The sequence below is a fragment of the Carya illinoinensis genome, chromosome 3 (assembly GCF_018687715.1).
Source record: "Carya illinoinensis cultivar Pawnee chromosome 3, C.illinoinensisPawnee_v1, whole genome shotgun sequence".
In the NCBI taxonomy this organism is placed as follows: Eukaryota; Viridiplantae; Streptophyta; class Magnoliopsida; order Fagales; family Juglandaceae; genus Carya; species Carya illinoinensis.
In genome coordinates, this window is record NC_056754.1 from 1,840,983 (window position 1) to 1,865,452 (window position 24,470).

At 35.2% G+C, this 24,470-nt stretch overlaps 4 protein-coding genes across 13 annotated transcripts; 1 reads left to right on the top strand and 3 right to left on the bottom strand.

The window, feature by feature from the left end:
• Positions 1 to 551: 551 nt before the first annotated feature.
• Positions 552 to 4,991, bottom strand: LOC122302388 (disease resistance protein RPV1-like). Its single transcript, XM_043113611.1, has 4 exons — positions 4,238 to 4,991; positions 2,660 to 3,566; positions 2,052 to 2,537; positions 552 to 1,926 (listed from the first exon to the last, which is right to left on the bottom strand). The coding sequence occupies exons 1-4, from the start codon at positions 4,735 to 4,737 to the stop codon at positions 787 to 789; spliced, it is 3,033 nt and encodes a 1,010-aa protein (XP_042969545.1). The 5' UTR covers positions 4,738 to 4,991; the 3' UTR covers positions 552 to 786.
• A 1,912-nt stretch (positions 4,992 to 6,903) lies between these two features.
• LOC122302389 (disease resistance-like protein DSC1) lies at positions 6,904 to 8,863 on the bottom strand. The gene is made up of 2 exons (XM_043113612.1): positions 8,485 to 8,863; positions 6,904 to 8,376 (listed from the first exon to the last, which is right to left on the bottom strand). The coding sequence occupies exons 1-2, from the start codon at positions 8,851 to 8,853 to the stop codon at positions 7,861 to 7,863; spliced, it is 885 nt and encodes a 294-aa protein (XP_042969546.1). The 5' UTR covers positions 8,854 to 8,863; the 3' UTR covers positions 6,904 to 7,860.
• A 2,778-nt stretch (positions 8,864 to 11,641) lies between these two features.
• LOC122302390 (disease resistance protein RPV1-like) lies at positions 11,642 to 15,495 on the bottom strand. 10 transcript variants are annotated; one of them, XR_006240455.1, is made up of 5 exons: positions 14,936 to 15,489; positions 14,512 to 14,693; positions 13,821 to 13,900; positions 13,601 to 13,737; positions 13,154 to 13,499 (listed from the first exon to the last, which is right to left on the bottom strand). XR_006240455.1 is itself a non-coding variant. In XM_043113617.1 (5 exons), exons 3-5 carry the CDS (start codon positions 14,585 to 14,587, stop codon positions 13,359 to 13,361), a joined length of 354 nt encoding a protein of 117 aa, XP_042969551.1. In that variant the 5' UTR covers positions 14,588 to 14,693; positions 14,806 to 14,839; positions 14,936 to 15,477; the 3' UTR covers positions 13,154 to 13,358. The 10 variants fall into 10 exon arrangements, 6 of the variants coding, with proteins under 6 accessions (XP_042969549.1, XP_042969547.1, XP_042969551.1 ...); XM_043113617.1 differs by lacking the exon at positions 13,821 to 13,900 and adding an exon at positions 14,806 to 14,839 and having other exon boundaries at positions 14,936 to 15,477; XR_006240453.1 differs by adding an exon at positions 13,006 to 13,148 and having other exon boundaries at positions 13,219 to 13,499; positions 13,601 to 14,693; positions 14,936 to 15,492.
• A 1,071-nt stretch (positions 15,496 to 16,566) lies between these two features.
• Positions 16,567 to 18,027, top strand: LOC122302884. The gene is made up of 2 exons (XM_043114335.1): positions 16,567 to 16,723; positions 17,578 to 18,027. The coding sequence occupies exons 1-2, from the start codon at positions 16,639 to 16,641 to the stop codon at positions 17,817 to 17,819; spliced, it is 327 nt and encodes a 108-aa protein (XP_042970269.1). The 5' UTR covers positions 16,567 to 16,638; the 3' UTR covers positions 17,820 to 18,027.
• The last annotated feature ends 6,443 nt before the right edge of the window (positions 18,028 to 24,470 follow it).

Genomic DNA, 24,470 nt, shown 5'->3' on the forward strand with positions numbered 1-24,470 from the left:
TATTTAAAAAAATAATTTTTAGTGTATTAATATATATTATAAAAAATATTTAAATATGTTAAAAAAATATTTTAAAAAATAAATAAAAAGAAAATTTTGTATTTGCGTGCCCACTACTCTTGAAATTTAGATAGTTTAATTTTAAATCGAATTTAACATTTAAATATTTAATTTTTGAATTAATAAATTCATATAAATTTAAAATCTTTTTACACATGAGATTTACAATATTTTTTAACTCAATACCTCTTTATACGAGGAATCCACGATCATTTTTAACATTCTAAAAATATATATAAACTCATCTTAACATTTAAAGACATCTAAATTCATCTTAAGTAGACCCTACAAAACTCATTCTACTATCTCAAATCAGCTCAATATTCAAACATACCTAAATTTATAAATTCAAATATATATAATTTTTTTATAGTTAAAATATTTCAAAGAGTAGTAAGTGTTTAATTTTTAATATGATATTTGATATTTACTTATATCAAAAAATCTATATATATGATATTTGATATTTTTATCGTTTGAAACATAAATAATTCGGGTATGGAATCTATGTTTGAATTATTTGAATCCTACAGGAGGGGTTTGCCTCGCCTCCGAATCCAAATGAAAGAAACAGATAAATTACAACAAATGTTGAAAGTTCAATAATTGATGGTGGCAATCGATCACACTCTCTCTGGCAACTTCTCACGTAAATTTGACCCCAAAAAAAAACACTTCTCCGCTTACCAGCCAATGTGTAATGGCAACTTACTCGCTAATGCTTCGTCAGTGGGACATGTCCAAAATTCGCAACTCATGGAGCATTCCTATTGTTTCTGGCAAATTTGACAAAACGGGGCAGTAAGATATGTCGAGAATCTGTAAACCACGGAGCCTTCGAATTGTCCCTGGAAAATTTGAAAACGCAGGGCAGTGAGATACGCTAAGAATCCGCAACCCACTGAGCATTCCGATTGTCTCTGGCAAATTCGACAAGGCAAGGCAGTGAGATATGCCAAGGATCCGTAACCCGATGAGATTTCCGATTGTCACTGGTAAATTCAACAAGGCCGAGCAGTGAGATACGCCGATAATAGATAAACCATGGAGCCTTCCGATTGTCTCTGGCAAATCCGACAAAGCAGGACAGTGAGATATGCCAAGGATCCGCAACCCACTGAGCATTCCGATTGTCACTGGCAAATTTGACAAGGCGGAGCAGTGAGATACCCCGAGAATCGATAACCCCTGAAGCATTCCGATTGTATCTGGCAAAGCCGACATAGAGGGGCAGCCCGATATGCCTAGGATCCGTAACCCCTGAAGCATTCCAATTGTCTCTGGCAAATCCGACAAAGTGGGGCAGCTCGATATGCCTAGAATCTGTAAATTATGAAGCCTTCCGATTGTCTCTGGCAAATTTGAGAAAACGGAGCAGCAAGATATGCAAAGAATCCTTAACCCAAGGAGCATTCCTACTGTGTCCGGCAAACTTTTCAAAGCGGAGCAATAAGACATATGAAGGATCTGCAACTCACGAAGCTCTCCGATCGTTACTGGCAAATTAGACAAACTGGTACAGTATGATATTTCAAGAAAATGTAACCCAGAAAGCATTCCTACTGTATCTGGTAAACTCGAAAAAATGGCGCAATGAGATATACGAAGAGTGTGTAGCCCTTGAAGCATTCCGATTGTGTCTGGCAAATTCAACAAAGCAGGGCAATGAGATATGTCAAGAATATGTAACCGATGGAGCAATCCTATTGTATCTGGCAATTTGGACAAAACGGTACATGACATTAGCCTTAGCTCTTCCAAATTATTCAGATTTCCAATCTCTTCAGGCAGTACAGACAGCTTATGACAATTGTCGATGCTCAGTTTCTTTAGGTGTATACTCTCGCACAGCCAAGCAGGCCAATCCTACATATCATTGCAATAATTTCTTAAACTGATAGTATGATTCTTGAATTTACCCAAAAGGTACAATTATGAATAACATAAACAATTTTATATTTCCTACTATATACCAAAGATTGACAAGGTACCTTTTTGACAATCTTCTCATCTGGAGATAAAGAGCTCCCATCTTGTGGAGTTGCTGAGTGACAACAAAGAGTCATGGCACCTTCATCATTTAATGATTTTAAATTATAGATAAAGCTATATCTTGGAGCTTTACTTCCTGAAGTAGCCAGAATATTGCAATTTGGCATACGGAGCTCAAACTTCTCGAGAAGGGATTCTGATCCAGACAAGACATCATCATCCAGTATCAACGATATAGGACCTCCAATTTGACGCAGCAATTGCCTCAGCTGTTTGATTGCATACTCGTCACTTTGAAACTCAGGCACTTGATCAAGATCGCCCTTGTGACTAAATACTTTTTGTACAATGACCCTCAAGTCTGGTGTTTCTAAAACAGGGGCAAAGAAAACATTCTCCTTAATAATGCCTATCCAAACAAAACGCAAGTGCTCCTCTTGTTGTGGAGGTATGTCGAGGACTATGCGTCTAACGTCTGCTGCTCCCTGGTACCCAAGAATAATGAAATTAGCATAGTGGAAATTGAAAAAAAAAACAATTACAATAATCATAAATATATAGATATATGATCCAATAATTTTATATACGTAATAAATAACCTCCTTACAGTATTATTTTTCAGTCCAAGGAGCACATCCTCAAAAACCCATATCCTACTTTCTTGGTCAGGCTCTTCATTAGATTCATGAAGAATCCTTTCTTGATGCATTTTTCGTAGCAAGCCATGCATCTCCAAAATATCTCTATCTGGATTTTCTTTTAGTTGATCTCTGACCTGTTTCCATTCATCTATTCCTTTATCATACAAGAAGGTACCCAGAACTTTAAGAGTTCCAGGAAGACCTTTAGCATAATTCACAAAGTCTTTGGATAGATCCACATAATTATCTACAGGATGGGGTTCCTTGAAGGCGTTCTGACAAAAGAGTTGCAGAGCTTCATCATCACCAAGCTCCTTAACTGTATATATAATACGCACTCCATGGCTATTCAACACTTGTTTATCTTTACTCGTTACAATAACTCTACTCCCTCTTCCAAACCATTCAGGACTACCGGCTAAGGATTCCAGTTGCTTGTTTTCATTCACATCATCAAGAATAATAAGCACCCTTATGCTACGCAATCTATCCCTTATCTCGTTGTATACCTTACGATCATCCAACCCATTTATAATTTCTCTTTCCATGAGAATGTCAGAAAGGATTTTTCTTTGTAAATAAACTACACCATGTCTTTGAGTTTCTTCACTGACACGGTAAATAAAGCTGCTAGCTTCAAATTGATCAGCAATTCTATCATAAATAATCTCTGCCAAAGTCGTCTTACCTACTCCATCTATCCCATAAAACCCTATAAAACGAACATCATCTAACCCTATGTCAAGTAATTTCATCGTTTCCGTTTCTCGGAACTTTATTCCAACAATGCCATGGGAAAAAATACTTTGGCGTTGAATTTTCCGTTTCCTATATATCCTTGCAACAATGTGTTTGATAAACATTGGTTCATGCCTGAAAAGAAGGTAGGAAAATAGGTTTGATGAGATAACGGTTACCATTGAGAGCTAAACTAAACATGAATCTAAGTAATTCAGGTTTTAAAACATTAAATCCACATTAAATCCATATTTTCCAAATTAACATTACATTACCCGTAATATATATATATATATATATTTAAAAAATTTTAAGCTCGATCTCAAATAAAATTAAACAACGAAAACATCTAATTTCAAGGACGGTACACAAAATGGAAGCAAAATCAATAATGTGAATGTTTTGTTCATATGGTTAGTAAACGGCCAAATAGTACAGCCTGTACAGCTACGAGGAAAAAGATACCAGGTTTGATCCTCATGAGACAATTGCAGAACAAATTCGTTTGAGCAGAAGCAGGATATAAGTTTGGGAATAAAGTCGTTTGGCAATGTTTAATTTCAATGCAAAAATAATAATTTTATAATTTTATTACAAGCTTAGTTTTGGAATTTTTGTTTGTTTTGTTTTTTTTTTAAAGTCTGATTTAAAAAAATAATAATAATTCGCCAAAGTCGCAATTAATAAAATTTGAATATCTTCCCTTTTTCTAAGAAAAAATAATCGTAGGTGATTTGAACAACGAAATAATTAGCAAAATATCTGTGACTTATCTTCATCCGAATTGGAAAAGAGAAGAGATTTACCCTTCCTGTAATTTTATATGCCATCCGCTGATTTCACCCAATTCTCGCAAAGCAGCTCTCCACGTTTGCACATCCTCTTTGACAATCTTGGAATTTTGTTCATGTTTAGCAAGGGCTTCTGCGAATGTACCAGACTGGTGCCGTACGTGAGAGGGATCCACATGATAGAAAACGGGCATAACTACCAGCCCCATATCTTTACGACATCGAACGATCTTGGCAAGTTCAATCAAGCACCACCTCGAAGAAGCAAAATTTGGTGAGAGAATGATAACTGCATACTCGGATTCTTCTATTGCTTTCAAAAGCCCTGAACTTACAAACTCTCCTCGCTCGAGTTTTTCGTCGTCCCTAAAAGCGATAATGCCTTTCTGTCTCAAAGCATCATATAGATGGCCCGTAAAACCCAGGCGGGTGTCCTTGCCATGGAAACTGAGGAAAACGTCGTATTTCCGTACTGGAGGAGAAGAGGAAGATGAAGAAACTCGTTGAGTGTTCATGGGAGCCGGTGGGATGTTTCCTATCTGGCTTGATAGGAACAGAGCATTTCTGCACACTCGATACGGGAAACGCCTTGCCGTTTAAGAAGAGATTTCCAGATCAGATCCATAGGCTTCCCTTTAGTCAACCGATCAACGCTTGGAGAAATGAGTGATGAGCCTCTGTTCATTCCCAGACAGAGAACACGATACAAGACCTAATGTCTGGTGATTTTTTTACGAGAAGTCTCCGACCACAAAGATCCTTTACTGAAGCAAATTCATAAATTTAAAAATTTATTTTCTAAGTAAATTTACTTTTATAAAATTTATTTTTTTACATAAATGTTTGAAATCTTTATATATAATATTTATTATATTATAATAAATAACTGCCTACTTGTGAATAATAATTTTTATTTTTTTATTAACTTTTTTATTTTTTCATTAACTCTGTTAAATCTGTTAAGTCTTATTTTATCAAAAGGCTCTTAATCAATATTTTGAATATCGTATCGAATGTCGTATCGGTCAATGTACTAGAACGAAATATTTTGATATTGGTACCGTTTCAGAATAGTCGATATATAAATAAATTATATATATAAATTATATTTCAAAAGAATAGTTTATATATGAATAAATTATACATGAATACATATGTATATATAAATTATAAATAGTCTAGTATGAATTGTGAGTCAAAAAATAAAAAAATAAAAAAATAAAGATAAAGGCCGAAATACTGACCTATACAAGCCGAAATCTAGGCCGGTATTTCAACCGATACGAAACAGGTACCGACCGGTATGGTACAGTACCAAAAACAATGCTCTTAACCCTTAACCATTTGACATGTAGCTCCTTTATAGAATTTAATAAAAGAACCTATTTTACTAAAAGGTTCTGAAGGCCTTTGATCATTTGATGTGCAACTCTATTGTAGAATTTAATGAAGGATCATGTTTTACCAAAAGGTCTTTAAATGTTAAAAAAATAAAAAATAAAAAATATTAAATTAATAATATTTTATTATTATATAAAAAATAAATAAATAATCCAATATGAATACATACCAATATTCATATTTTGCTGAAATTTAAATTTATTTTTTTTAATTTTTGCTATTCTTTAATCTTGTATTTTCGTTTTGGCCAGACAAATAAATTACTGACTTTTTTACTTTTTTTTTAATTTTTTTATTCCAATCATTATGTCAGGTGCACCCTTAAGCTAATGCACCTCTGTCGTTCCCTAGTGTGTGTATATATATAAAAAGTTATAAACAACCTAATTTTGGGCAATAAATATCTTATAATGCCTAATTATTTTCTGTAATTGATTAGTTAGGCTCTTTGGGTGCTGGGAATACATTGAGATGGCTTTAAATAAAAGTTAAAAGTAGAATAACATATTTTAAAAATATTATTTTTTAATATTATTATTTTAAAATTTTAAAAAATTAAATTATTTATTATATTTTGTATAAAAATTTGAAAATTTTATATTAATAAAATGAAATGAAATATTTTCACTATCTAAACGAGCTTAAAATGACTTAAAAAAAAAAAAAAAAAAACTGATTGAGACAACTGCAGTGCAAATGACTAAAAAAAGTGTGAATTATGTTGGAAGAATAACCATATTCATGAAACCCTACACCTGAGTACACCACCTATAATCTATATGATACAATTGTTTTGAAAGATAAAATAACTCCTATAATAAACATTTACACCCTTAAGTCACGACAAAAATCATATCAGGCACTTTTTAACGGCTGATGTGCTTGGCAAAATGTAAAGGGTAATGATATTTACACAACATATTTTATAATACATATTATAAAATGAAGATATTTTTGTAAATGATATTATTTTTATAAGGTATTTTACAAAAACACCATTTATTTTAAAATATTGTTGTTGTAAATGTATTATTTATTATTATTTTATATATATATATATAAATGATTAGACGAATAATTATTTTGGTGGAGCAACTAGCTACTTCTTTGTTCCTCTCCTGGGGGTTTGTCTCTTTTTGGGGGGGATGTCAAGCAATGTTACATATAATCATAGGTAATTTTATCTTTAAAAAATTTTAAAATTATTAAAATATCTCTCTTAAAATGATATTTTTTCTCTTTTAATAAAGAATCTGCATATGCAGTCTCCAAGTGAGGACTGCAAATAAAATTTTTCTAAAATGTCTATTGATCAAAACGATTGCGTCCAGAAAACTAGAGTACTACCCAGTCTACCCTTCCATAAACTGAAATTAATAGCTCCTAGAGCCTGAACTACCAAACTAGAATTAACAAAAGAAAAAAGAAGAATATTGCCTTCCATGAACCAGAACTTTGCCAGCACTACCCTTCCAATCCATTAATTATGCAGCAGCCATGTCAATACACAATCATTCCTATGGGGTAGCAGAATAACCCGGTCACAACTCAGTCATGGCAATATCCAATATCCTCTTCCTCACCTGACTACCACCACCTTGCCAAGCTAAAGTGCACCAGAAACAGGCAACTTTGACAAATAGCCCAAACAAGTGCTCATCCTGCTTCATCCATCCAAACCAAGCTATTGATGAGGGGAAATACTACAAGAGGTTGAAGCCCATCTTTTTATAATTCCTGTGTAGTGTCCAAGACACTAGAAGTTATGAATATTTTTTTTTAGTGAGAATTCGTACCAGAAAGAATCGGCTGACAACACAAGAAGCATGTAAAGACAATTCATTAATCAAAGACTTCTCAACATACAGACAACGGAGGCATGCATATAGATGCTTGCAACATCCTTAAAACTATATATATATGAGTAATGAACCATGGATGGCAATATTCTTGATGCGCTTTGAGGAAAACTAGATTTGAAAATTTTGTTTTGGGCATGGTCATATAGCGTTCAGCTAGAGAGAAGAACCGCAAAGAGTTTTGAAAGCAATTCCTGAAAGTTTGATTTGGGCAGAATGATCAAGTCAACTCTAGAAACTTTTTCCGCAATAATCGGGGAATGTGGAAAAGGATGCCATTGGAATTAGAATCCTTCGAAGAGTATAATCTGCCTCGGCAACACTTGTAGCAAGTTCAACAAGTTCGTACCTAATAGCTTAAGTGGCTGCCACAGTACATTACCCAGACTCTGCTCGTACTTCTTCAATGAGCTCCAAAACTTCTTGCTCATTTAGCAAACGCACCCCAAACTTTTTCGCCTTCCTGCCCAGGCATCCGGTTGTAAATGAAGCTTCAATAAAGCTCCATTTATCAACATTATTTGCAACCTTTGAAAACCACGCACAGGATACATATACTAAAATTCCAATTAGCTTAACAGCACGTACACCATAGACTTGCAGTAACGGAAAGTCTAAGATTTGCAGACAACCTTCATCAGTCCGGAAATGACAACAAACTTGTTGACACTCTTTCAAATTGGAAGTCCTAGAATTTGAATTTTCATGCTCGCGGACTTCATATACAATAAACATGGAATATACTGACCACTTACTATTATCATCTGATTTGAGATGCAACAGGATTCTTTCTGAGGATTCAGCATGCTGAATGGCAAACCACTCTGGTATTTCAGGAGTTAGCAAAGAATAATAATTGACAAAAAAATTGCCAATCCCTTTGCACATTTCTGCCTGCAAAGAATTAGAAATGAAAAGGACAACAAGAATATGATAAAATGTATGTGGGTTACGCATGTCAGTGTATGAGAGAGAGAGAGAGAGAGAGAGAGAGAGAGAGACCTCAAGGGCTCTTCCAAATTGTGCTTTTGTCAACTTTCGAAAAATATCACATCTTTTAACTTCATGCTCAGCTGGTGCAGAGTAATCAACAATAGAGCCTGCTGCACCTGAAGTTTCATCAAAACACATCTCCAACGAAGTACAGCCGTGAGCCCATACATACGATAGTCTTGATGGAAGTGTTGGCAATGATTGAAGCATACTACAATTTCTCAAGGAAAGTTCTTCGAGGTGCGAAAGTTGCCAGATACGATCTGCTATGCTCGAAAAATTATTGCCACTGAGATCAAGAGACAGTACTGAGGATAGGCCACTAAGATCACTGGGGATTGCTTCATTCGATGGGTTGCAGTCGCTTAGATCAAGCATTGTTAAAGAGCTAAGGCGACTGATGCTTATCTCGTATGCTCCTAAACTTGTTACCACTGAGATCTAGATGCACTATTGAGGATAGACCTCTAATGTCATTGGGGATTGCTGTCAAATGGATTCAATGATCCTTTCAAAGGATTTCCTCCCATTTTATAGAACAAATTTACAAGGCTATGTACTGTCTATTTTGAGCGGGAATACCACCTAACATGTGATTCCTTTAATTACGTCTGATGCTTGACAGCACTGTGTGTAGCACCACCTAACATGTGAGGCCCTAAATTACGCTTAATATTTAGCAGTGTCATGTGTAGCCTACAATCTAAAATACTACAACTATACAATATTACAAAGATGACAAATAACGAGATGACTGATGTACGTTGACAGCCCCCCTCAAATTGATGCGGGTTGATCAACAAGCATCAATTTGCTACTTAGGAAGCAATGTCGATGACGAGTGAGAGCCTTGGTGAAGATATCAGCAATCTATAGTTTAGTGGAAATGTGTGAAAGAGTGATAACACGAGCTTCAAATGCTTCACGAATAGAGTGACAATCTATTTCAATATGTTTCGTGTGCTCATATTGGACAGGATTGGTTGTGATCTGAATAGCACTCGTATTGTCGGCATGTAGAGGGGTCGGATCGTTCTCAAGCATATCTCGAAACCAAATAATTTCAGAACAAGCTTAAGACATCACCCGGTATTTAGATTCCGTAGATGACTTAGAAACTCTGTCTTGCTTCTTACTCTTCCAAGAGATTAATACATCACCTAAGAACACACACCAACCAGTGATGGAGCGACATGTATCCGCACAACCAGCCTAATCAGCATCACTATAAGCAGTAAGACGAGTCGAATTGCCGGCCGGGAAGAATAAACCACGGGCAAAAGTGCCATGAACATAGCGTATGATCTTACGGACAACAGCGAAATGAAGGTGACAAGGAGTCTGAAGAAATTGACTGACTTCTTGTACAACAAAAGAAATGTCCGGTCTAGTAATGGTGAGATAAACAAGGCTACCCACCAACTTCCGATATAAACTGGGATAAGCAAGTAAGTCACCCTCCTCTTTGCAAAACTTGACATTTAATTCCATGGGAATATCAATAGAAGTAGCCTCCTGTAGGCCAGCTATAGCCACCAAGTCACTAGCATACTTATGTTGATTGAGTGAAATAACAGAGGGACTACGATGCACCTCAAGATTAAGAAAATATGTGAGAGATCCAAAATCTTTCATATGAAAGGACTCTGAGAGATGAATATTAAGCTGGACAAGTAAAACAGAATCGGAACCAGTAATCACAATATCATCAACATAAACCAATAGCACAACAATACCCATGTCTAATTTATGAAGAAACAAGGAAGTGTCATACTTGTTCTGTTTAAATGAGAATTCTAATAAATTAGTTCGAAATTTATCAAACCAGGCCCTTGGAGTTTGTTTGAGACCATAAAGGGAGCGACGAAGTTTACACACATGTGAGTTTGGAGAGGGTTCCAATCTCGGGGGTGGCTTCATATAAATACATTCTTTAATATCCCCATGAAGAAAATCATTCTTGACATCTATCTGATATAGTGGCCAATCATTGGAAGCAGCAAGAGCTATAATTGTACGAACAATGGTCATCTTAGCCACTAGGGCAAAGGTTTCTTCATAATTGACACCATATTCTTGATTATTTCTAAGTGCAACAAATTGAGCTTTATAACAATCCAAACTCTCATAAGCTATAGGAGCGGACCCTATTAGAGAAGCTTGAGTACTAAGCCTTTGTTCTTCACGAAATAACTCACCAAAATAAACATCAAGAGAAGGAACAAGAGAGCGATTCAGAAGAGGAGCGAACAGATTCATACTCGGGACAAGTTTCATAAGGAACTGATCACGACGACGAGTCTCATGAATACTTTGAATAGTGAAAAGAGAGGTAACAGGAACATCTGTGGTAACCAAATCAGAATATTCGTTTCAAAGAGTCAGGAACGTAGAATAATAGTCTTGGATGGAACAATTGTCATATTGAAACATGACAATCGTATGCTTTAACTGAAAACGACGAGCATCGTTATCTTGATGATAGACTTTCTTTAAGTAAGTCTACATTAATTGAGCGGTGTGATGAGGTCTTAAGTGGGTGACAATATGTGGCTCAACCGAGGCAAAAAGCCAAGACATAATCCTAATATCAAGCATAGCCCAATCCTTGGATTTATCAGGATTGGATGCACAATCAGTGCCATCAATAGATCTTTTCCCTTAAAAACAAATTCAAACTAAAATGCCCACATAGAATAATTGTTACCCATAAACTTGGTACACACATGTGCGAAGTCCATGCTAATTAAATGGTATACACAAAGGCCGAAAAATATCACAAAGGGAAAGAAGAAAATTAACTGAAATGCCCACGTGGAAGACTAATTAAATGGAATCCAAGACAATACAAAAAACCAACGACAAGAGAGTAAATGACCCACGTCAGGAAAAAAAAAAAAAATTATAGTTAAAGCGTTTGACTATGCTTAACAGCCTGTACTCAAGCTGTATTCCACGGCAAAAGAAATGAGCAAATGGCCAACATAAATGGAACCAAAATATCACAAATGGCCCTCGGCAATATATATATTTTTTTTGGAGAAACGAAAAGAGATTGAAAAAAATCCAAACCAAAAAAAATATTGTTGAAAGCAAGAAACATAGTTGCCAAGAAAAACAATATTGCCGAAAATAGAGAAACAGAGTTGCCGACAGAAAAAAATTGCCAAAAACAGAGAACCAAGCTCAAGAGATGCCAAAATCAAGCACAGAACCAAGAAAATAAAGAAACAGAGCAGACCAAGCCGAGACACAAGACCGAAGGTACCAAGGACACCAAATCACAAGAGAAATAGACGAAACACAAGAGAGAAATCTAAAAATTTGAGAGAGACAACCTTAGGCTTTGATACCATGTCAAATGGATTCAATGATCCTTTCAGAGGATTTCCTCCCATTTTATAGAACAAATTTACAAGGCTATGTACTGTCTATTTTGAGCGGGAATACCACCTAACATGTGATTCTTTCAATTACGTCTGATGCTTGACAGCACTGTGTATAGCACCACCTAACATGTGAGGCCCTAAGTTAAGCTTGATATTTAGCAGTGTCATGTGTAGCCTACAATCTAAAATACTACAACTATACAATATTACAAAGATGACAAATAACGAGAGGACTGCTGTACATTGACAATTGCTCCATCCGATAGATAGCAGCCGCTTAGATCCAAAACTTCCAAAGAACTTAGGTGACAAATGCTATTTGGTATGCTCGTAAACTTGTTCCCTTTGAGATTTAGAGTTTGCAGTGTGGATAGACCTCTGAGGTCACTGGGGATTGCTCCAACCGATAGATTGCACTCACTTAGATCCAGAAATAGCAAAGAACTTAGGTGACAAATGATATACGGTATGCTCCTCAACTTGTTCCCTCTGAGATTTAGTCTCTCTAGTAAGGATAGGCCTCTAAGGTCACAGGTCATCGCTCCATCGATTAGATTGCAGTCGCTTAGATCCAGCCATAATAAGGAGCTTAGATGACAGATGCAATGACAGAAGAGCAAATCCCATGATTTAGGTCCCAGACCCTTGCATCCGTTTAAGTTCAGTCTTTTAAGGCTCTTCACATGTAAAATGGAGGATGGTACTTGTCTTATACTAGTTACATTTGTATCAAGCTCCTCCAAGCATTCCATGCTCCTCAAATCCCCCGGCATTTTGTCAAGTTTTGAGCAACCAGATAAGATGAGAGATCCAAGGGACGGAAAACTAAAGACAACCCTTGAAAGAATTGAAATGTTTTTACAATCGACTAAACTCAAAAGCTGAAGGCCAGATAAAGTCTCAAATGAAGGTGGCAATTCTTCTATGGCAGTACCGCTTAAATTGAGCTTCAACAAAGATGTCATACTTCCCACTATTTCAGGAAACTTCTCAAGTTTGGAATAGCCAGAAAGAATGCAAAATTCAAGAGATACCATTGAAATCTTCTCTGGAAGGCTTTCAAGACATTTACAACCTTCTAGATTTAATACAACAAGTTGTTTGAGAGCTCCAAGGGATGGGTGCACCTTTAACAAGCTTGCACAATGTCGAAGAAACAACCTCTTGAGATTGGGGACTCCATAGAAGTCTAGTGTTTCGATCAAATTTTGGGAGTCACACAACTCAATAAACCTTAAATTTTCAAAATTCTGTGACAAAATGAAATCCTGACTATAAAAGACTCTGCAAAAAACAAAATTAATTTTAAATTAAACGAGAAAATACACACTCCTGTAATTAATGTAAATCTTACCTTAATTCCCTTCCATAATTGTTCAATATGGCTGCAATGCATAACGAGTCCAATGAGATCTTCTGATTGGAAACTAGTTGGTAAGGATTTTAGAGGGTAACCATTCCATATGATAAGATGTAACTCATTCGAAAGATAATCTATGCCTTGAGGAAAGTGCATATTACTGAGATTTTAAGAAATCTAAATTTTTTCATCTTTGAGAAGGCATCAGCGTTCAAGTGTTCCTGATCTCTTTGTGGAGGAAAGTCAAGGACTATGCCTTTAACTTGTTCTGTTCCCTAGTACCAACAGCAATGAAATCGGTAAGGAGATATAGTTGGAAAAAAATTTATTTATTTACATTTTTCATTTGCATGTATATAGTAAATAATCTACTTACAGTATTGTTGTTCAATACATGAAGCACATCCTTCCATGCCCACAATCTACTACGTTGGCCAGGCTCTTCTCGAGATTCATCACAAACTATTTCTGGACCTATTTCTTGTAACAAATCATGCATCCATAGGTTATTCCCTGAGAAACTCATAAGAGATTTGTCAACAAGTACATCTATATTGATCTAAGCAATAACCACAACTTTTGAGAAGAGTCTTAACCCGATCTTTGTCCCATCCCCTGAAAAAACATGCTACATCCAAAAATAAGTTCCTCTCTGCAGGCTTGAGTGCATTAAAACCTGTTTAAGTGTTTTCAAAATATCACCATTAAGATTTTCTTTTAGTTGATCCCTCGCACTTTTCCATATGCCTATTTTTTTATCAAACAAGAAGGAACCCAAAATCTTGAGAGTTAAAGGAAGACCATTAGCATAATTTACAAAATCTTTAGATAGACCCAAAAAATTCTCTTCAGGATGGGGTTTCTTGAAGGCTTTCCAGCTAAAGAGTTGCAGTGCTTCATCATGTTTTAGTTGTCTTACTAGATATATATTACAAACTCCATGACTATTCAACACTTGTTTCTCTCTACTTGTTACAACAACTCTACTCCCTCTTCCAAACCATGAATACCTCCCTGCCAATGCTTCTAGTTGCTTGTTTTCATTCACATCATCAAGAATAATAAACACCCTTCGTTTACGCAATCTACTCTTCATCTCATTGATTACCCTACCATCATCCCATGTGTTTATAATCTCTCTCTACATGAGGATTTCAGATACAAGTTTTCTTTGTAAATAAACTAGTCCATGACGTTCAGTTTCTTCCTTGAGACACAAAATAAAGCTGCTAGCTTCAAATTGATAAGAAAATCTATTGTAGGTAATTTGTGCCAAAGTCATCTTACCAATTCCGCTCATCCCAGAAATCCCTATAAAACGAACATCATCCAATCCTATGTCAAGTAAGTCCTCCATGTCCATCACTTGGGAGTCTACTCCAACAAGGTCGTACGGATCACTTTCTACTTGAATATTCCGTTCCCTGTGTATCCTTTCAATAATATTTTTGAAAACCGTTGATTCATACCTATAAAGAGGGTAGGAAAATAATTGATGAGATTGTGGAACTTAAATTATAAAAAGCCAAAATGTTTTATGATGTAGAATGATTAGCTTCACTAGAGTAGAGGAATATATACAAATTCAATCATCTCGGGCTCTGACATTACGTCCCTGATTGAGAAAACAACGTGAGCCCCCCAAAACGTAAAAATATAAAAGAATGATTATAAAACAACAAACAAGAAAGAAACTGCTGGTAAGGCTTACCCATCATGTAAATGCCATCCTGCGATCTCACCCACTTGTCAGAAAGCAGCTTTCCAACTTTGCACGTCTTTGATGGCAATCCTGGGATCTATTGTATGTTTTCAAAAGGCTATTGCGAAAGAACCACCCTGATTCCTCACTTGAGAGGGATCCACATGATAGAAAACGGGCAAAATTACCAGATCCATATCATTACTGCATTGAACGATCTTGGCAAGTTCAATCAAGCACCACCTCGAAGAAGCATAGTTTTATGAGAGAACGACGACTGCATACTTGGATTCTTCTATTGCTTTCAAGAGCCCTGAATTTATGAACTCTCCTCGCTTCAGTTTTTCATCGTCCCTAAAGGCCATAATGCCTTCCTGGTTCAAAGCATCGTATAGATGGCTTGTAAAACCCCAACAGGTGTCCTTGCCGTGAAAACTAAGGAAAACATTGTATTTACAGTGATGTGATGAATAGGCTGTCTCAATACTGCTTGTGGAAGCCATTAACTGGAAAATTACTAGCTGCTGTGTAGCACACTCGAAGGAAACAAATTAAAGCTAATAAGAAAATGAGCTTTATTAGACTTTAATTGATTAATTAATCACGTTCACCATGATTATTTTCAATGTATTCAACTATTCATGTAGATGATTATCCAAGATTCCCATGGATAATCAAAAGAAGATAACGTATCCTCACTTTCGTGTCTTTTTAAATTTAAAAAAAAAAGAAACTAAAGTTTCGTTTGGTTATAAATATATAATATATACTAGTAGAAGAAACGTTCCTTGGACGTTTGCATAGTGGGGCATAATTTTTATGGTAATTATATATGGACGTTTGCCTAGTGGAGGTAAAATGTAAATGTAAAACTTTCTTATAAAAATAAATAATAGTATAAAAAAATACAGCAATTGTATCAAAACAACTATATATCTAGAAAATTAGAATACAATAAGTTATCTCCTACAACAATAATAGATTGTGGCACTCAAAAATATGGACCGTGGTTAAAAGTTTGATGTATAACCTTCACTACTAAATCAACACAAAATGATTAAAAACAAAAAAAAAAACCGTCTAGTCAATTTTCCTAAAAAATACTAAAATGGTAAATTGGTGCTAGGGCTACAGGAATTTTTGCACCTTTCTTTTATCGAATAATGTAAATTACTATTATTATTTTTTATATATTTTTCAAACATTTTTTAAACTCATTTAAACATGTATAAAAAAAATCATAAAATCATTAAAAAAAATTTCTTAATCATTAAATAAAAAAATTTTAAAAAGTGATATAAAATAGGTGTATACTTTTTGATGACTCTGATTATTTATCATATATATATATAAAGGAGATTATTCATCCAATAAAGTATAAATAAAGAGAAATTAATAATATATCCTAAGTTTATGCGTAATATTAAAATAAATTTAATATCAAAATGTATTAATTTATAAATTTAATTTTATAGAATTATGTAAAACTTTTGTTAAACCAATAGCCACGAGGCCGCCAACCGTAGAAGGAAAAGCTGACCCGTCAGCCAACATGGTGACGTGGAGACCGCATAGTTTGACGTGGGAGATGGCCATTAGCTATGTTTGGTGAGGACGCGTAAATTCTCCGTTATTTATTTTTCAATTTTGTTTTAATTTTCTTGAGGGAAGGAGGCGAGGCGGAGACACAGACCGAGGGAGAAGAACAAGACATGATTAGAAGGACCTCAATCTCTAGATCTCTGCAATTCCCTTTGCTCTTATACTTGAGCTTGATCCATCTGCGTTTCATTCCAGGTCTCTCTCTCTATTCATATCTGTATCCTTGTTTTTATGTGTATGGTTATCATTGCATTGTTTGTCAATTTCCGCATTCTCGAATTGTACGTAATATTTTTCTGTCTTTGCTGGTAAAGCAATGTACCCGATTTTTTTTGTTAGAAGAACAATGTGGAAGGATCAGAAACTAAAACTCAAGGGCCCCGGTGTTTTTGGGTGTTCCGAGTGCGATCTCTCGGATCAAGCTTTACCGAAAAGTACTTGGTAGCTTCAGTTGAATTACTAAATATAATCGAAAGTATGACGTGAGTTTCCAGTAAAGTGCTGGATTTAGCATAATTCCATAATTTTCTTCGTAGTTTTTGGGATTAGATTTAATTAGTATATGGAATTATTGAAAATAACATTGGTTCTCTTGTTAGTCATCAATAGAAAAGCTGGGTTAGATTTGGAAATTTTGTTATAATGCTCAAGTAAGCCAAAAAAAGGATTTTTAGTTTTCTATGTTCTCAATTTCATGCACAAATAAAACATAAAAATTCTATGTAATTAACTTGTTGAATTTATATCCATTGCTTTTCTGGGCAAAGGTCCAGGTGAATTTTGCTTTGAAAAGTAATAAAAGTACTTCCAATGTTGGAACCAAATAATGGGTGAAGATTCAAAATTTTAGCTTCTTTGGTTTTTTCTTCTCTGCTGTCATTGCAATCAAATATATGACTGATATTTCGGAGAGAATCTATATCACAATGCCACTTTCTGCAATTAGTTGGACCTGGTTCTGGTGATGTTCTACTCTGGAAACGAAAATTACAAGAAAAATATCATATTGAAACTCAAGGTTTTTTTTTCTTTGTTTTTGGTATCCTAAGGGTTGGCGAATGACCCATCAAGTACCAAAAATGAAAATAAAGCTGCAAGCCATGGTGCTTCGAGCGGCTCTGTAGGACTCAAGGTGCTCATTGTTTGCCTTGGTTTGGCGGTGTTTGTTGGTTTTTCTGTGCTCGTATTCAAGATATGGCAAAAGAAGAAGAGAGAAGAGCAGCATGCCCGTCTGCTAAAGCTTTTTGAAGATGACGATGAACTCGAGGTTGAACTTGGTATTCGGGATTGAGTTCCATTCTCAGTCGTGTTTTGACTGTAATTAAATGAGGTGCGCCTCATGGCTTCTATAATATAGTTTCACTGCTCTGTTAGTATAGGTCATTTTCTAGTTACATTTTTTCTGCGATAAATCTTTATTGTACTATGGCTTGTAGATCTTCCAGTTGATTGTGCTTATCGGTGGTCTAATTTAAGGGATTGTTTGTTTTCCCCAAAAATGAGTATGTCTCACACTTAGACTATCTTATGGCTTTGGCTTTATTTTTCTCCTCACTCCTCCCCAACTCCCTACCCCTTGAGTGAATGTGTTCATAAACTCTCTCTCTCAACGTTTCCTGCTGGATGCTTCCACTATTGCATTTTCCACTTCTACCAATTAGCCTACAATGTTAGGAAAAAAGCGCACCATCTCTATCTTGCTTGTAAGAGAATAAACCATGTACCATAGACAAGCAGGGAAAAATCAATTTTCAAAATATTAGAGAAATACGAATCCCTTCAATTGTCCTTCCCAAAGTAGGTCATGATCATACCCCTTTCAACATATAATCCACTTCAACATATAAGTTTGACATGTTTTTGGAGTAATTTACGTAGTTGTCAACTTGCATGTGAGAACGAAATGGTATATTCCGCCTGTCATTGAGTGTATTTAAGATCGGTAAGGTTTTGATTATTATCGTTGACAACCTTGAGTTTATATTGATCCTTGCTTTTCAGTGAGCTGGATGATTCTTTTAATCATGTCTATGAGCGTTGCCTTTTGAAGCATGCATAAGTCTGACTCTCTCTGTCTATGGAAGCATCTACTGGACACAGTAGAGCTGAAGCAATAGCACAAGGAAATTATTATTGCTTTTCCCTTGGCAGTCGTCTTTGCAGTAATGTTACCCATAGCAACACCTAATGGCACAGGAAAGTCAAATTTTTTTTTTTTGGGCTATCTCATAGTGGTTGTTTAAAGAAATGGGAGATTAAAGAGGTTCTTACTGCAGAATCGGGGTATGGTGGATGCCGTAAATAAGCACCTCTGTATGTGATTGTGTTAACCATCAAAGTTGGGGAAATTTTCCAACTTGCTTGATGTTACAGATACAGTCTTTTGTGAACTGACCATGTAGTTGAAAAGAGATTTTAGGTGGATGACTTGCTATTGGAGATTAGCGAGAATATGATATTAGTGCATTTGTCATATGGTCTGGAGGTAACATATTTGAGCACAAGATGATCGGAAGTACTTGTCTAAGATAGTTTGGCTGGAATTTTGAAGAAATTGGATGATGTGCTTCAACTTGAAACAAAAGATAGGCCAAATAGAATGTGGATCAAAATGGTGGCATGTAACATGATAGTCTATGATTACATGATATTGGTAGTAGTTAATTCTGAGGTGCAGTATCACAGTTAATAATTTTGATGGGGAAGTTAGTATCAATTATTTCAACATGAGGGCATGCATTTCTTTTTCTTAACAGTGGCTGTTATTGATGATGTTGGAATCCTTTTACTTAGTAGTTCAAACCAATCAAAATTGAATAGATCGCTTCTCTTTCTTTGTATTTCTGCATTTGAAGTAGGGTCTATTCTTCGAATCTTCAGCTTACTGCTGGTTAAAGGAAAAGGACGAACAAGAAAAATAGAAATTATCATAAAATGAAAAGCATATTTTGTAGGTACTTAAATTTCTTGTGTTGGTTGAATGAGTGGGATGATGTGGACAGTTTGCCTTTTTTTCATTTTGGAAGTTTGGACTACAATTAAGAGTACCGTACGTATAATAAGGTTATTAATTCATGTCAATAGCATGCATCTTTTTTTAGAATAATTGAGCTCACGTGCGCGATCTTGTTGGAAGGCCTTCTAAATGATTGCTAGCAATATCACTGACATGAGCACTCGATCAAGATGTAAACAGCCTCGACTCGTATTATTAGAAGCCTCCATTAATTCAGATCTACATTAATGTTACTTGCGCAATTAATTGACTGACCGATAAATAAGAATGCTGTCGTTGAATGTAAATAGGACTGAATCCTTCGAGATCTCTAGCTCAACACTGCATAAATTTAAGCCACGGTAGTACTGCCTCCTCCCACATGTTGTGTAAAGGGTGGCACTACAGCGGATTCTCCCGACAAGGCAAACTAACTTTGTTTTTCTTTTTTTCTTTCCATTTTTTTTTTTTTTTTTTTTTTACGTTCTTAATTTTTTTAATAAAAAAATCACAATATTAATAAAAAAAAATTACTTAATCATTAAGTAAATATATATATATATATATATCAGGAGAAATGCTTAGGCCGGACCCATTATCTCGTGTAAAATCAACAATATTGAAATTTAAGGCCAATTAACCAGTAATTAGTGCATGGGAGGTTAGCCATTCCGGTAGTGAAATTGATGCTGCATGGGCTATATATCTATTATATATATTATAATAAGTGGCTATCTAGCTACTATAGTAACTCTTTTTCTTTTGTCTTTTTTTTTTTTCTTTTTTTTCGTTAACTCTATTACTTTCTTATTTTAGGGATACAATTGTCTTTTTTTACTTCTCTTTCTGTCATTCCCAATTCCCTCTCTCCTCTCATTTCAAACTTCTCTCTCGCTCTCTGACGTCTGCCTCTCTATCTACGCCCCTCAAATCCACCAATCTCACACATTTTTCTAAAACACTCAGATCTTAATCTAAGCATAAATGTTCAGATATGTAAGGAAAAAAAAGAGCAATAAAGAATAACAAGTACAAAATGAAAGAAAAACCCCCATAAAGAAAAACACTTAGATCTGAACAAAATCTGTTCAAATATGTTGAGATTAAAATTTTTTTTTATCAAAATACATGATTTGGATTTATCGTCCAACAGTCCAAAAAAATCCAAAATCTTATACATTCTTTAAGTGTGGTGGTAGTATTTATTGTTGTGGTATTAATACTATTTTTATTTATCTATATTATTCTAATATATCTTGACTTTAATTTTGAACTAACTTTTTTTTTTAATATATCTAAATATGTAATTATTATATTTACGAACCTATCATTATTCATAGATATTTGTTAAAGTTTGTGTTTTTGTCTCTATATATTAAATTATTCATTAATCAAGTTATTTAAAACAAACCATATTATTTTTGTAAAAAATATGTTTAACCTCACTAGACAAATGTGTTTTGCACGTGCTCCTGACCTAGTGTGTATATATATATGTGTGCGCGCTAGAATATTGTTTCTGTGATTTCTGAGGCAACATATATATAACATCATCATGCTTTCTTTCTTGAATGCAAGATTCTAATTTCTATGCATGCCGGCCTTGCTATTTATCTCGTGAATTACTGGCCGTTTCGAGCAGGTTCCCTCCTGGAAACTTATGTTTTTGGTGCTTATCATGATATTATATATAATTCGTATGAGCTGGCCATTAATTTTATTATTGTTGGATTTCACCTTTCAGGTTCTCTTAAGTGGGCAATGTGCCTCATGAAGTGCATTCTATATTACTTGCACGTTCTAGGAATTGGAATGACTTTATACATGACATGATCCTTCCAGCCTTGAGTTTCCATCCTAGACTTGCTAAAATTTTTGACCATTCAATACAATGTTCCTGATTATAATTTTGTTAGAAGACTTAAATATATGCAGACATGGAGCATTGCGCAGAATTGCATGTCATTTCTGAGAAAGACCTCGAGTGGACGTTGGACATGGACTCTGAATGTTGTATCAACGGCAGACAAGCAGCGCATGTCTTTTTGGAAAGGAAAAGGGCATTCTTTGTGAATTGGCATAAATATTGTCGATCTATTTCATCATATATAACCTCATCGTTCAGTCTCTCCCTCTCTCTCTCTACCCCGGTCCCCTACTCCTCGAAAAGTAAAGGAATTTGTAATGATGATTCAGAAGCAACATGCATGATAAATTCCACCCTAAAATTAAGCTGGGATGTCGGAGACTTAAAATCCATCACTCATTTAATATATCAAAACTACCCAACATTGGAGGATATCAGATCAGATTGATCCTATTCAACAGAGATCGACATGAATGATCCTTCAGTATTCAGGTCACAACGTTAAAGGGTGCAAACATTTTATTAGGTTCGAAGGGAAACGTGAATTTTCCTTGTGTTTAATTCGTAAAACAACAAGACACAACGTGGTGTCAAATAAGCCATCCAATGAGTTCCCCGCTCTTATGCACGTCATAATCTATGAGGCATGCATGTTTTATCTAAAATCGAAGAGAATATTTGACTCTGTATCGCTAATAATAGATGTGGATCTTCATATTGCTGGTCATTTTATGAAGAAACACAAAGATCACGCGGTACACATAAATTTCAACTTATGTTTGTGGGTCAGATCTAGATCTTTATTGAATTAATGGCTGGTTATATATAAAGCCAATGTGAATATGGCCGGGTTGGTTAGTTTGGCTCCTTTTTAATCAGGGGCTTGATTAGAAACTTAATTTACTGTTACAGATTTGCAAAGCTTGCTTTTGGGCTAGCTGATCGACTCCATTGCAATTAATTATCGTGTAAGAATGAGATCCGATGGATTTGATGATCATCTAGTTCTTAGCCAAACATATTTTATCTCGACAACGATAAGGCACTAGCTAACAGCAGTGCGAACTAAACTGGATCCTAATGAGAATCGCTGCTTCAGGACCACGTACCCTTAGGGTGCTGATCTCTGTTTATAGTAGTTAACGCGTTAACAACATCGATCGTCTTGTTATGGGAATTTACACCATTCCCAGTAAAACTACAAACACCTGAAACTAACTTGGATTGTTGTAGAAATATGACCCCGGTCTTCACGAGCTAGGCCGTCAAAAAAGTGCGTGTCGACGTTGTAATTAATTAATTAATTAGTTAGCATCACAATGACGGGAAAACCACAACTAAGAAAAAGTGCAGGAGCCAAGCAATGTTTAATTTACACGCAAACAAAAAAAGCGTGACTGCGATATATATATATAGCAAGAATGTACGTATCCATTGAATCAACATCATTTTGGCTCATAATTTGGGTTGTTAAACTACTGCCGAGCAATTTGAGATAAATCAGACATGCTTGGTCGGTTGGTCTCTTTATCTATCTACGTTGTGAGAATCTAAGTTATCGATAGATCTTCTATATAAAGCAGCTCATTAAGTTATTAACGTTGCTACGTACGTACATATTTCTTATATGTAGCATTCTTAATTTTTAATCTATGAAATAATGCAACATAATTAATATTGTAACGTGAATTTCCTTACCAGCTGGAAGGATAAACATGTTACATATGTCATGAACTACGATCGATCTCATCATGCTTAGCCTAATTTGCGCTTAATTAATAATTCGTAAAAGCCATAGAATAATTAATGTAGGAAGAAAATCTAGCTAATAATATTAAGAAAATGATAGAGTTACTATTCTATTATTATCTATTTATTACTCTTTTTTTATTTGATTTTTTTTTATTTTTTTATTTTTTTAAGAAAATGAGTATTAATAAAGTTATATATTTTTTTAATTTTTTTGAGTAATTTAAAATGATAAAAAAATATTAAAAAAAACTTTAAATACATTGGGTAGTAAAAAGGAAGTAATCCTGTCACTACCAATAATATTAATTTGAGATGCATGGGATCAAGTTGTCAGGCCATTGATCAATGTCTGTCACTTTCACTCGGAGAAAGAGAAAGAGCAACAAGAATGGAGAGGCACAAAATTCCACAGCCTAAGCAAAGTGCGAGACAAAATGGGAAAGACGATAGCTACCTCCATCATATTCACGTTAAAGAAGGCCTGTAATCAGATATTCACGTGGCTTGCAATTAAGTCGATCGCAACGTCTTCAATATTGTCAAAGTTATTTTATTACTCTTTAATGTTATGATGCGATATAGCTAGCCAGGATGACTAAAGAAAAAGCTTTTTGAAACTTTTGCTATCCCTTGGATTAGGTGAAGATTGTGCTAGCTAGCTAGGGATCTGGGGCTATCGTATTAATATGTACAAAAAATGCTTTGAATTTGTACTTACGTACATTCACGGCCAGTACTGTCATTGTTGTCCCGAATCCTAACGAATACCGAGGCTGCAGCTAGCTAGAAGTCCTACCGAGTCTCACCCAAGGCGAAGCCCAGCTATGGTGCGCTCGCGCGATCACTTTAATACTCCTTTATGTACATGTACATGTACATATGATCAATTTCAATATTCCAAGCCCCAAATCCCCGTAATTGAACGGCGATGAGGATATTGGTAGCATAGCAAGCGTGATCATGATCATCATGTGCTGAATGCGCGCGCGCTGACTCGCACACCACCAGAAGAGATATTGAACGTCGCCGGTTTTGCCATAGGACAATTGAAATTAGACTGCATATTGTGACTTGAGTACATGCATATCATGATCATGAATTGTTGTACGTACGTTTCATATATTCACTAAAGGTATATCTTCCCTAGCTAGCTCGTTCTTTTATGATCTAGATAACCCAAGTCCTTTAATTTGCTTTTCCCTTTTTGTTCTTGCTCTTTTGATTAATGAGCAGACCAGCTGGGAGCTAGGAATATATCGATCAATTAAACGGATTAAAATTAGACACATCTTTTTGAGGCCAGGGGAGAGATCAGACATGAATGATAA